The sequence below is a fragment of the Protopterus annectens genome, chromosome 8.part0 (genome assembly GCF_019279795.1).
Source record: "Protopterus annectens isolate FY-2018-M chromosome 8.part0, PAN1.0, whole genome shotgun sequence".
Taxonomy (NCBI): domain Eukaryota; kingdom Metazoa; phylum Chordata; order Ceratodontiformes; family Protopteridae; genus Protopterus; species Protopterus annectens.
Window position 1 is genome coordinate 632,787,146 of NC_056741.1, and position 14,429 is coordinate 632,801,574.

Genomic DNA, 14,429 nt, shown 5'->3' on the forward strand with positions numbered 1-14,429 from the left:
TCATCACAATGAACAAAACATGCTGGAGGGATAGGTTCCTGACCCAGAGACTCCCGAAACTCTGCAATAGACTGCCCATACATGTCAAGCAGAGCACCTCCTTGGCCCTCTTTAAAAGGAACCTTGATGATTGGATGGGAGATAGGAAATTCACCCCGGGGATCACGTCAGTCGCCCTGCTAGACAGGGGTCCAGGGAAGTAAATATTGTGGGAAGAAATATCCAGGGAATTGTTATGGCTAGGCTTCTATAGGCCCTAGGGCCGATAGCCTAGTACCAGCCTATGAACCTATGAACATAACCTCAGCATTTCAACTGATACATGGCTATTAAAGCACAATGTATCAAGTCCTCTTCACTGATTATCCTGACGTACTAAAGCAATACTGTGAAGAAAAGGTTATTTAAAGGGCTTTTTCAGTGCTTTCTTACCAAGAAGCTCCAATCACAAATGCTTCTTTTTTAGCACATTTAATTAACTAGGCAGCTGGGAGAGGTTAAGAGAAGCAGTATAAACAATACTTAGACAACATAAAAATGGAAAATCAAACAAGCTAAAAAAGAAATGGTGGTGAACACTGAGGATGCAGCTGTCTAGCTATTACAATTTTCCATTGCACTAGATGAAAATTAATAGATCCAGACAAACAAATGAAACATATACATTAGAAACTTAAATTCTGAAGATAACAGAACATTATAAAAATAATTTATGGTAGGAGCATGTGTTAAGTTGGATGTGCCTGATAACTGGTCAGGTTTAATCAAGATGGATGGAGACACCTGAGTGATCAAAGCCAATAACTAAAACTTTTCCATGTTTTTCATTATATCTTTTTCTGCTGTTTTATCACCAAGTTAAAGACAATCTGTAATGGAGAACTCTTCAAATATTAATAGATATGCTAATGTGCTTCAGATGACATTTAAGTCAACAATGACCAAACAGACAAAAAGTTAGTTAAAAGGTCATGAAATAATGAGTAGTTTAACAGCAGGTATTTTTTGTGAAGTTTTTAAGTTTGGGTAGAAATGGTAACTGCTTTATTTGATGATAGATATTATTGTTTAAGTATTGAGATTTTGCACATCTGTAAGTACATGAGCAAGAAATGGCCCATGATGGTTTAATCTCAATAGTTTCCTATTTTTTTATACAGTTTTTTTTTCTTTTGTATGAGATGTATGCTTTGTGTCTGTGTCAGCAGTTAATCACTAAATTGTAATCTGGTTTACTGTATAGTAAACGTTGCTCTAGTACATGACAGGATTGGTACATGACAGGATTTACCATGGCTGGAGTGTTCACAGAATGTTCACAGGGCCCAATCAGACTTTGTTACTTAGCTTACTACCCATACACTTTACTTACAGCCAGGCTGGTATAACAGGAAACATAAATAAGCATATAAAATGGATTAAAAGCTGCAGTTTTCTTTGCAGAAGACCAAAACTCCTCAGCAACAACACTCACACTCAAGCACACATACAAACAAGACATGCATTCATCATTCAAGCATGACAAATTCATACATGCACCTCTGTAAGTGCAAAGTCCCACATAGCTACATACACAATTTTTTTGTTTGAACATACACATCACCCTTGTGAATGGAGATGGAGACTCTTCCACAATATCCATTCTACTGAAATGAGGAAGACGGGCAAACCTAAAATTATGTATATTGAGCAACAGCCCTGAGAACCAGCCCTAACCCTGAGAACTTGACAAGTCAAGGCCCTCTACAGGTGTCTTCCTTATTTCCTGTACAAGTGTGTAGTGTATCCTATTACTATGTGTGAGACAAAGATAAAGATAACTGCACGTATAAACTCATGAAGATTCCTACATACAAATGTGCAGCTATAACTAACTGACACTCACACACAGTGGTCATTTAAAAGACACTGTCAACCTCAAAATATGATCCTTCCTATTTCCTGATGAGAATAATTTGCAAACTGTATCCAACGGGCTTTGCAAATCCATGATTTTTTAATGAAATGTCATAGCGAATGTTAAGTGTGATCTGCCAAAATGATAACCACAAAGTTTGATACAATAATTGTAGGAAAAAAAAACAGACTTAAGTAACAAATTTTCCTCTGACTACTGCTAGCTATAGAAAAAATCAAATGCATTCATGGGAATTTCATGGATTTGCAAATGCTCTCACACTATAAATGCTTTTATTGTAAAACAGAATATTTACACTACTCCCAAAAATACTCATGATATGGGATTACCTTGTAAATAAGGCTCCCATAACTTCTAAAATTAGTATTAAAAAGAGATTCTACTGGCATGCATTCACTGTTCGTCTTCCCTATTTCTAAAAACATAAGATTCCTTCTGGCACCACAGCAACTGAAACCTACAGCCAAAGTTCATGTTAACGGCCACACACAAAAAAGCAGGAGGTTGACAGTACCCTTTACAAAGACAAGGGAACAACAACAGTGCAGTTTTCTAAGTTTTGCTACACTCATTAAAGAGTAAATATTATATTTTGACCCTCACCCCAGGTTCCTGCAAAATCACTGCTTAATATCAAGTGCGACAATATGTTTTACATGTCTGCCTTCACTGCTATATGAAGTCCTATCCCTCTTCTGAGATAGTCAGGATACTGAAGACTCTCGCAATCCCTCAAGCACTCTTTCATGTAGTTGGCTTGCTGCTGGTTGACACACACTTCCTTAAAATTATTCAAGTGCTGCATATATTTTTAACACCTGGGGTGAGGGGTGCCAAGGGGTACCCAAGCTGCTGAAGGTTTAACCATCACCATCCTCTTCACCCTTGGATGTATTTTGATTTGTGTCATCATCCACAACCTGTAGGAATTCTTCTCCATCCAGGCCACTGTCTTCACACACTATTTCTTCAACATCATCATCACCATCGTCATCATCATCATCACCGTCGTCGTCATCATCATCATCATCATCAATACTGATGTCATCTTCCACACCTGAAAAAAATGGAGGAAAAAACTTCTCATTTAAATACAATTCTGTATCTTCCACACTTTAATTCACTATTTGTAATCCACTTATATACAGCCCAATGTTCATGCAACAACTAATATCCAACCTATCCATCCACAACCCCCTTTTCCCATTTTTGCACAGGGGGGACAGGGTGTCACTTCAACAGTGACGATCATCTACAGCAAAGGTTTACACCACCACATGGCTAGTCCTGCCACAGTAGCTCTTCCACACCACATACTCACTCATACCTATTGCCAATTTACAGTGCCCAGTCCACCTACTGCATGTCTTTAGAATAAAGGAGGAAACCGGAACACCCAGAGGGAACCCAACTAATATGCTTTGCCAGAGATGGCCTGCATCTGTCTCACTTGGGCTTCAGTCTTCTGGCAAAGGCTCTTGCACCCCCCCACCCATAATGCCTTTTTTAGGAAAAGTGATGAGGTTAAAACGACCAACATAAAAATTTCAACAAACGCAAATTAACTGTCATGCTGCTAAATGCTAGGAGTCTAAACATGAAACTGGACTCATTGCAAACATTCTTAAACCTGGAAGATGCTGACATCTGTGCAGTCACAGAAACCTGGTTCAAAGCTGCGGACAGCACCCCAGCCTTATCTGGTTACTCATCCTATCATACATTTGGACCCAAAATTGTGGGCCGTAAAGCCAAAGGAAGCAGAGTTTCAATATATATTAAAGACATACTCACCTCCAGTCTGGTCAAACAGTACGATGCACAGAAGACACTCCAGGTGCAGTTAACCATTGACAAGACCCCTATTCAAATCATAGCTAGCTACCGACCCTCAAATCTGACTCAAGATGCCCAATCCGCCTATCTGGGCCTCTTCAATTCTATCAAGATTCAACCCTTTACCCTGATCCTGGGTGACTAACTACTCAAACATAGATTGGAAGAACTGCTCATGCCAGAACACAAATGCCCAGAGATTCCTCGATTTTGTCAATCCAAATGGAACAGCTAGTCGATACCCCCCCAAAATAGGTGATAATATCTTGGACTTGGTATTAACCACACATGAGTAACCACTGCAGCATCCCTACAGTATCATCCTCCCTGGTAAGAAACAACCATAAAGCGGTCAAGTTCAAAGTCACCATCTCCTCTGACCACTCTCTAGCTAGGGTCAAACAAAAAAACTTCTCCACAGCTGATTACAGCCTGCTGAGGGATGGTATAAACAGCTTCACAGCCCCCTCCCCCTCTGTAGGAACTGGCACCAATATCCAAAACTACACCAAAGCACTATAGGTTCATAGGTTCATAGGTTGGTACTAGGCTATCAGCCCTAGGGCCTATACACGCCTAGCCATAACAATTCCCTGGCTATTGCTACAAGCATTTATATAGAAGCATGGAATCAGAAATACACGACAGGACTAAATCATCCTCCGTAAGGAAGAGTAAACCCGTCTGAAGGGCATCTGCAATAAATAAACTCTATAACAAAAGGAAAAAATTGCTGTCCAGGGCCAAGAAAGACCAGATACCCAGTTGGAAGTAATCTCTCTTAGCCTGAACAAGCAAATAAGAGCACTAGTGAAATCCTCCCAAGCAAACTTGAGTCCAAATTGGCTACATCTAATAGACACAGTCAAAAGGCCTTCTTCACATACTTCCACAATCTCAAAGGAAGCACCCAGATCTGCTCAGAACTGGTGGCCAAGGACACCACATATACAAATGCCGTAGATATAGCAAACATGCTGGCTGACAGATTCAGTGAAAACTTCACCTCTCTGTCCCCTCCATCAATAAATCAGGACATCCCCAGTACCTGCCCCCTTCCCCTTATATCTAGGGGAACTCGCCATCACTGCTCTCTCAGAGGCAAAAAAATACAGCCTCCATGGGACCCAATAACATCCCTCCCAGGCTGCATCCTACATGAACTCAGGCAGGAACTTGCAGCACTATTAGGTGCCCTATTCAACCAAAGCCTGAGTATCGGCTTTGTCCCAGCTGAGGGGATGACAAACACTGTCATCCCTTTGCACAAAGGTGGAGTGTCCACCGATCCGGGAAATTATACGCCTAACTAGCCTTTCCTGCAAGGCCATGGAACGGATTATTATGGAACTCATTAACAATGACATTGGCAACCTCCAAAGACTCAATCCCACATAGTCTGGCTTCATCAAGGGGAGGTCATGTCTGTTAAGTTTGATTGACTTCTTTGAGACACTCACCATAGGTTCACAAAATGACACTAGGCTATTGGCCCAGAGGCCCTTACAATCCTAGCCAAGAATTTCGCACATGTTCCCTCAAAGCCAGCACCTGGTTCCTCTGTCCAGCAGGGACACAGGTGGGATACCTGGGGTGTATTTTCTGTTTCCCATCCAGTTGTCCAGGTTCCTCTTAAAGAGGGCTAGAGAGGTACTCTGCTTAACATGGACAGGAAGTCTATTCAACAGACAGGGGAGTCTTTGGGACACAAATCTATCCTGCCAACAAATTCTATTAATGTTACAGACCAGGTTAAGGCCTTTCATGCAGGTTGCATGAGCTGCTGCATGTGCTTGGCAAGGTACATGCCGATGGGGCATTGTACTCAATAATGGGTCTAATAAGGGAGGTGTACAGGGATGTTACGACCTCCTCCTTCCTGGATGAAATACCCTTACTTATGAGGTGGGCCATGTAGAAAAGCATTTTGTACAATAGAGGCAATGTGTTGGTCAAAAGCCAGGTTGCTATCAACCTGGGTACCCAAGTCCCTCATGACTGACTGCATGCTTGGTACATTGTTATTAAAGTGATTATTGGGGATGCTATTTTCCCCAAAGGGGATAATGATGCACTTCTTGGCATTCAGTTTGAGACCATGCTTCTGTAACCAGTCATTAGGTTGGGTAACGCCCTCTTGGAGGATGTTTACATCAATAGGGGAATTTAATACAGCGCCCAGCTTTCAGTCATCTGCAAACCTGGTCAGCCACAGACCACTGGTTTTGGCTTGCACCTCAGAAAAGTATATCCCAAACAGTACAGGCCCCAAGACCAATCCTTGGGATACACTGCTCGTTACGGGTCTACTATGAGAGGTGGCTTCCCATATTTTGACTGACTGGGTTCTATCAGTGAGCCAGTTAGCTACCCATCTGGTAACATATGGGTTGATGCCTAGCTGGAGAAGAGTTTTGAAGGCTTTAGCTAGGTCAAGGTAGGAGGTGTGCACAGTCTTCCCCTCATCCATGGTTTTGGTGACTGTTTCAAAGTCAACCAAGTTTAACAGGCATGATCTCCCTTTGACAAACCCAAACTGTGTGGGTTCAAGCATTTGAAAGCTGTCAATGTCCTTTGTTACAAGGTCCATGATAATGCGTTCCATGGCCTTGCAGATCAGACCAGGTAGGCTGATGAGGCTATAATTGCCTGGGTCAGTGGATGCTCCACCTTTGTGTAGAGGGATGACAGTGGCTGTCCTCCATTCAGCTGGGATGAAGCCGGTGCTCAGGCTTTGGTTGAATAGGATGCCTAATGGAGCTGAGGGTTCATGTAGGATACAGCCAGGGATATTATCAGGTCCCATGGAGACTGCATGTTTTGCCTTTGAGAGGGCATTAAAGACCTGCTCCCTGGTAATGACGGGAGGGGGTCAGGTACTGGGAATGTCCTGGTTAAATGATGGGGGGACAGGGGGGGTGAAGTTTTCACTGAACTTGTCTGCCAGCAGGTTGGCTATATCTATGGCGTTTGTGTATGTGGTGTTACTGACCACCAGTTCAGAGCAGATTTGGGTGTTACCTTTGATATTGCACACATATGTGAAGAAGGCCTTGTGATTGTCCTTAGTGGATGTGGCCAATTTGGACTCAAAGTCAGCCTTAGAGGATTTCACCAGTGATTTTATTTGCTTGTTCAGACAATGGAGAGGTTGCTTCCAACTTGGCAACTGCTCCTTCTTGGCCCTGGACAGCATTTTTTTCCTTTTATTATAGAGTTTATTGATGCTGTCCACCAGACAGGTTTACTCTTCCTTGAGGAAAATGATTTGGTCCTGTCAGGTATTGCTGAGTCCATACAGCTATGTACGTGCTCATATAGTTTTTTGGTGTAGGCCTGGACATTAGTGCTAGTTCCAACATGACGAGACAGTGGCTCTGAAGCTGTTTATACCTGCTCTGAGGAGACTGTAGTCAGCTTTGGAAATGTTTTTTTGTTTAACCCTGACAAGGAGGAGTCAGAAGAGATGGCAACTTCAAAAGTGATTGCTTTATGGTCGGATCTTACCAAGAAGGATAACACTGTAGGGGTGCTACACTGGCTACTCATGTTGGTTAGGACCAGGTCCAGGATATTTTCACCTCTCGTAGGGGTGTTGACCAGCTGATCAAATGCACTGGCACTGACGAAGTAGAGGAATCTCTGGGTATTCATGTTTGGGCTAGAATATGTCTTCCATTCTATGGTTGGGTAGTTAAAGTCACCCAGGATCAGGGTAGAGGGTTGAACCCTGATGGATTCAAGTAAGTCCAGATAGGTGGAGTGGGTATCCTGAGTCATGGTTGGGGGTCTGTAGCTAGTCAGGATTTGAATAAGTGTTTTGTCAACAGTTAACGGCACTTGGAGTGTCTCTTGTGTGTCATACCATCTGACCAGCCTGGAGGTGTATATATTTTTGATAAATATTGAAACTCCACCTCTTTTGGCTTTGCAGCCCTCCGTTTGTGATCTGAAAGTATGGTAGGATGAGTAACCTGGCAAGGCTGGGATGCTCTCCACAGCTTTGAACCAGGTTTCAGTGACTGAACAAATGTCAGCATCCTCCAGGGCAAGGAATGCTTGCAATGAGTGCAGTTTCATGCTACGACACCTAGCATTTAGCAGCATGACCTTTAAATTTCGTTTAGACAAATTTTTCATGTTGGTAATTTTGTGCTCATCACTTTGCCTAAAAAAGGCACTATGGGGGAAGCAAGAGCCTTTGCCAGAAGCCTGAAGCCCAGGGGAGAGAGATGAAGGCCATCTCTGGCAAAGCATCGTGGTCCATCAATCGTGTCCTCCCAGGATGCCAGGTACTGGATCCCCTTGGAACGACACCAGAAAGTAAGCCAATTGTTAAAGTCAAGCATTTTCTGTTTGTATTGAGACATCATTCTGGGTGATGGTAGGACGCTGCTTAAGGCTAAGGACATACCTGCCTGGGACACATTCAGCGAGCTCAATCATGTCTCTCTTCATATAGTCCAGAGAGGTACGTTTCAAGTTATTCACACCAACATGGACTATGACAGAGTCATAAAAGTTGTTAAGAGACTTTAGTGTGTGCATGATATGGTGGATTTGAGTACCCAACAAGCAAGTTACCGTGACTTTCGCATTGTCTAGCCTGGTGAGGGGCACATCTGTGTGTCTCATGTGAGAGTCTCCTATGACTAGTATGTTGGGTTTGGGGCTGGGCCTTAGAGGCTGTGAGACACAGACGTGTGTATTATGTGATGCTCGGTGCTATGGGTCGTGATGTGCATGTGTGTTTTTGCTTCCGAGGTCTCGCTTGTTTAGGTATGTTTTTGTTGAGAACCTCCACATATGTAGGAGTGTGTTGTACAGGTGTGGTATTCATAGTGTTTGTGAAGACAACCTATTCAGTGCCAGATATACTGGCTTGTGACTGACACAGCAAGGATTCTAGGTTCTTAATGTAATTGCATCTCTCACATATTGTGTTCCTAAGTGGTAGTAGCAGAAGGTTGTCTGTGTACAAAAGGCAGTTGCTACACTGTCTCAGGATGCCCATATCAACCAGACTAGCAGGAGAAATCATAGGAAGTTCTCCATTCATGGTTATCAGACTCTGTAAGCAATACAAAACGTAGGCGCACACCACGGCAGGAATATAAATATAAACTTTAATGGATAAAAGCAAAAATTTTAAAATAAAGAGGTAAGCACTTTCACTGCTATATGTGCAACTTCTTCAGACCTATTTTCCAGCTATCAGTAATTCACTATTTAAAGCCAAAAGAGCCAATCAGACAGATAATTCAATTAACACATCAGATCAGTACATCACAATAAGAATTGCCAAACAACTTCATCATAACTTTTAAAGAATAAAAATGCATAAAGGGAATACATGAAAAGAAAATATGACATATAAAATATGTCAAAACTATATAAGCGAACCCAGAACATTTATATATATGAGCTATACACAAATTGTAAATTTAACATCTAAAAAGTCTATAGATTCATAAGAATAACTGTAGCTAAACTTTAAAAATGGTGTGGTTGTAAGTAAATACTCAACAAATTGTTCAGTCTCCTCTACAGTACCTTTCCACAAAACAAAGACATCACCCGCAAATCTTTTATATGTCAAAATATGTCCACAGAACTCATTATTTCTAACTACATTCTTATATTCTCACTGTGCCAAGGCAAGGCTGGCATAGCTACTGGCACATGCTCTGCCCATAGCTACACCAACCTTCTGTAGATAAAACCCATCATTAAAAATAAAAACATTATTTTCTAAAATTAATTCTAACAAACTAAACACTAAATCAATATTCTTAGTATTCAAAGATGCTTCCCTCAACAAAAAATCCCTAATGTTCCCAATCCCCCATTTATTCGGAATAACCGTGAAAAGGGATGAAACATCTAAAGTAAAAAAAAAATCCGAACTCCCATATTCATTCTTCTTTACAGGGAATAATTCATTTAAAAAGTTTTGTGTGTCCTTTAACACTATCTGTCACCTTCACAAAAGGGCGTAATGTTTTCTCTACATTTACAACGAGTGATTCTGTAGCCCACCCTCTGCTCGATACTATTGGTTGCTTGGGTGGGTTTTGAATATTTTTGTGATGGTGTGTGGCTTGCTTTTGTTTTGCTTTGGATTTTTCTTGTTGTTACAGTGCTACAGTGCACACATTGCCAACCAGAGAACTTTTTTGTGGAGTATATGGTTGTGTCAGTTTCCTGGGATGGACGTGGCTGAAGCAATTTCAGTTGAATTGGATTATAATCCAGGACTGGGGAATCATCAGTCAGAACGCTTACAGAGACTGATGCTTTTTGAAGCCAATCCATCGAGCAACTGTTCCTACGAGAGGAACGCAAAGACAGCTGTTGAGAATATTGAGGTACAACACAATTTTAATGTGCTTAACAGGGACCTTGAGAATAAACTGTATAATTTCAAACGGATTCAATGGCAAAGACTTCATTTAGAAGCAGCGTTATATTTTAAATTTATTCCGAGAGGTTTACGGGTTTCGAAAATGTCAACCTATGGAGACACTTACCCGGACCTCTTAAAACAGTGGCAGACTTTGAATTTGAGGTTGGGGTTTGATTACATGCACTTATTAGTTACGTTTTTCAAACCTATGGAAGAAGCCCTGTCTACAGACATTAAGAAGCTGCAAAATTCAATCTCTAGTGAGTTTTCATCTCATGTGGTTGGCGAGAAATTAGAAACGCCCTGACAATTTACAGAGTTTCGAAAGGAGAATACAACAAACTAAATGTAAGAAATTGCAATGAGACCTCAATGATTTTGGCAATGGGTATGTGTTTTCATGACCAAAATCTAGTGATACAGTCAGTCCTGACTTGCAGCCTGTTGGAGAAGTGGATATCCCTTTAACTGAGACCCAGATGAGTTTGATGTAATTTAGCTGCCACAGTGTCCCATTTAGATTCCACTGAGCAGTCAACATCACAAACTCCCTATGTGGGTCCTATGTCTTTAAATGGAATACAGGAAGTCAGGAACGATAGTGAGGAAGTAACAATGGTAACAGTGCATATAGCAATGACCAGCAAGGAGGGCAAACAGAACTACACTGCTGCTACACAGCAAACATGTTTTTCCCTCTTGGACCCTCTCACTCTGCCACTGGATTGCAAGAACAACAAATTGAGGAGTTGGTCGAGGCAAGGGCGACTGCGACACAGGAATCGGTCAGTGGATATGAAGAATACGGTAACAACATGAGGCAGGACACAAATGAAATAGTCATTAACTTATCTTTATTGGCATTAACTGTAGAGCAGCACAGCCTTTTAAATAAAGGGCTGTCTTTTATTCCGATGCAGCATTCTGACATTTTATAGAGGTCGTTTTAAACCTTAAGATGTTCGCAAGGAGTTTGTCCTTAAAATTACAGTTACCTGAATCTACTGATACACTTGGGGGGGTCAGGAAGACTAGTACTTTTGCCCCTGTTACAGACCCTGTTGTAGAAATGTTTACTGCTGTCTGTGAAAGAGAAATTCAATTTTTGTATAATAATGGATGGAAAAGTAGATTTTTTTTTTATTTGACTGAAGGTGTACGTCTTGCCTTACAATAACTAAAAGAGCGGTCTTCTATAGAAATACGTCCATCTGATAAGGGGGGCGGCATAGTTGTTTTAGATAAGAGTCATTATTTAAAGAACATGACTGAATTATTGAGCGATAGTGAGACATATACACAGTTGACTACAACGCAAGTTGATGGAATTATAGAGAGACTCAGGGTGGGAGGATGGCATAATGGTTAAGGGGTTTACCTTGGAGACACAAGGTGCAGGGTTTGATTCTCACATAGGGTAACTGGCTAGGCTTAAAATGACCCAAAAGGGCAGTTAGCCTGGTACTATTCTATGAACCTATGAACTAGCCTTTTTCTTGTTTGACATGCACATGACTAATGTTATCACGGAGGATTTGTTTAGATATTTTTTGTTAAATATCCACTTATACCTGTACTATATGGTGTGCCTAACATTCACAAAAATATTCAAAATCCGTCCATGCGCTTGATAGTATCGAGCAGAGGGTGGGACACAGAACCACTCTATGTATATGTGGAGAAGACATTATGCCCTTTTGTGGAGGCGACAGAGACAGTGTTAAAGGGCACAAAAAACATTTTAAATGAATTATTCCCGTAATGAAGAATGAATATGGGAGTACAGTTTAGATGTTTCATTCCTTTTCACGGTTATTCCGAATGAATGGGAGATTGAGAACGTTAGGACTTTTTTGTTTAGAGAAGCATCTTTGAATAGTAAGAATATTGATTGTGTGTGTAGTTTGTTAGAATTTTAGAAAGTAATGTTTTTAGACATGCGTAAATGGGCGTACCTTCGTTGAAGGTTGAATGTCGAGCTGGCACCTCGACGTTCGTGAAAATCTACTGCCAATCATTAGCGGACCGGAGTTCCACTGTGGCAACCCCTAACCGGGAAAAGCTGAAAGACAACAACAATGTTTTAAATTTTAATGAGGGGTTTTATCTACAGAAGGTTGGTGTAGCTATGGGCATATATGCCAATAGCTATGCCAACCTTGTCTTGGCACAATGGAAATATGAAAATGTAGTTATAAATAATGAGTTCTGTGGACATATTTTGACATACAAAAGATTTGTGGATGATGTCTTTGTTTTGTGGGAAGGTTCGGTAGAGGGAATTGAACAATTTGCTGAGTATTTACATACAACCACACCAAGTTTAGATACAATTATTCTTATGAATCTATAGACTTTTTAAATGTTAAAATTACAAAGAATTTGTTTGGTGAGGTTAGAACTTCCATCTACAAGAAAAAATGCAAGAAGAATGTTCTCTTGCATAAGGGTAGTATGCACCCTTGTCATGTTGATAGGAACATTGTCAAGGGGCAAGCCCTTAGGGTGATGAGAATACACAATAATGAGGTGGATACAATGTCAACATTATCTGATTTGAAGACTGATTTTATATAGAGCGAATATAGAGAAAAATGACGAACGAGACACGAGAAGGTTACCTTACTTTTCTGATAAATATGGAGTGACCCACAGTGAGAGGGGTGGGAACAGGGACAGAGAGATGTGACCAGGCTAAGTTTAATGTATACCAGCAATGTTAATACTATTTGTGACATCATAAAGAAGAATTAGGGTATATTGAGTACAGATGAAAGAGTGAGAAAATTAATCAGTGATAAACCAGATTTTAGTTTTAGGAATTGTAAATCTCTGAAGAGACAATTATGTTATAAAAACACCAGTAGGGGATTATACACCACCGTCACACAGGGAAGGAACTTTCCCCTGTAGACAATGCAAAGCATGCAAGTTCATTCACTCAAGCAATCATTTTGTACACCCCTCTAAGAATTTTGTTCGAGACCTAACTTCATGCTGATTGTAAAACAAAGGATTTGATTTACTTTTCATATTGTATTAAATGTTGCGCCTATTATATAGGGAAGATGATTAGGCATTTTAAAGAATGCATTTTAGAACACGAATGATGTGAAGAATACGAAGTGAAGAAGTGCGATTGTGCAGCATGTCACTGATAAAGGGGAGAAACAGTTTTAAATTCTTAGCCTTGGAAGTTCTGGCAGTTAATATTAGGGGGGTTGATTTTAAGAATTTTACTGAGGAACGTGAACAAGGATGGATAATACGATTAATAGCAGATAAGTTTCCTGGAATTAATTAATGTGTTTCCCTTAAAACTCCATTTGAAATCTCGCCCCTTAAAACATTGAGAATGTATTAGTCAAGGTATGATTAATAATGCTAATATATATATAGCTCATATATATATAAATGTTCTGTGTTCGCTTGTATAGTTTTGACATATTGTATACGTAATATTTTCTTTTCATGTATTCTCTTTAGGCATTTTTATTGTTCCTATAAAAGTTATGATGAAGTTGTTTGTCTAGTCTTACACTGTGATGTACTGATCCGATGTGTTAATTGAATTACCTGTCTGACTGGCACATTTGGATTTAAATAGTGAATTACTGATAGCTGGAAAATAGGTCTGAAGAAGTTGCACATATAGCAGTGAAAGTGCTTACCTCTTCAATTTAAAAATTTTGCTTTTATCCATTAAAGTTTATATTTGTATTCTTGCTGTGGTGTGTACCTAAGCTTTTGTTTTGCTTTGGATTTTTCTTGTTGCTACAGTGTGCAAATTGCCAGTCAGAGAACTTTTTTGTGGAGTTATCAGAATCTGTGGAAGACAGGTCAGGGATAGTAGAGGGTGCTATCTGAGAAGAGTACCTACAGGTGTGAGTAGGGCTGGATAAAATCAATACAGTAGCTGCAGACGAGGACCTTACACAGGAGTGCTGGTCAGGGAAAAAAATGCAACTGAGATACCTCGCAAAGGGTTAAAATAGCACAGCGGCGGTGTGCTATGGGCAAACAAGCACAGACCCATGCAAATGTGGGGTTTACATACCACAAAAACAAAGGTAAAATAGAAATAGTGGAGTTGACCAATCAACCCTTGTCCCTGAGCTCTTAGCTGAACACCCTTTGTCAGACCAGTTCCAACCAGTTCACATATTCCCACTAAGTGCAGGCAGCCCCAGGCCAACACAAGATGGCATAGCAGGAAAAAACAGGAATCACACAAATAGATCTGTATACAGCAAAACCTGTAACCAGACT

The 14,429-nt window shown here is 40.6% G+C and overlaps 1 protein-coding gene across 1 annotated transcript in view; it reads right to left on the minus strand.

Moving 5' to 3' along the window:
* Positions 1–728: 728 nt before the first annotated feature.
* LOC122808958 (protein SET-like) overlaps positions 729–14,429 on the minus strand; it is a 600,336-nt gene continuing 586,635 nt past the window's right edge. The window contains exon 7 of the mRNA XM_044080118.1: positions 729–2,975. Coding sequence (XP_043936053.1) covers positions 2,779–2,975 — 197 coding nt within the window. The 3' untranslated portion in view covers positions 729–2,778. The remainder of the gene's footprint in view (positions 2,976–14,429) is intronic.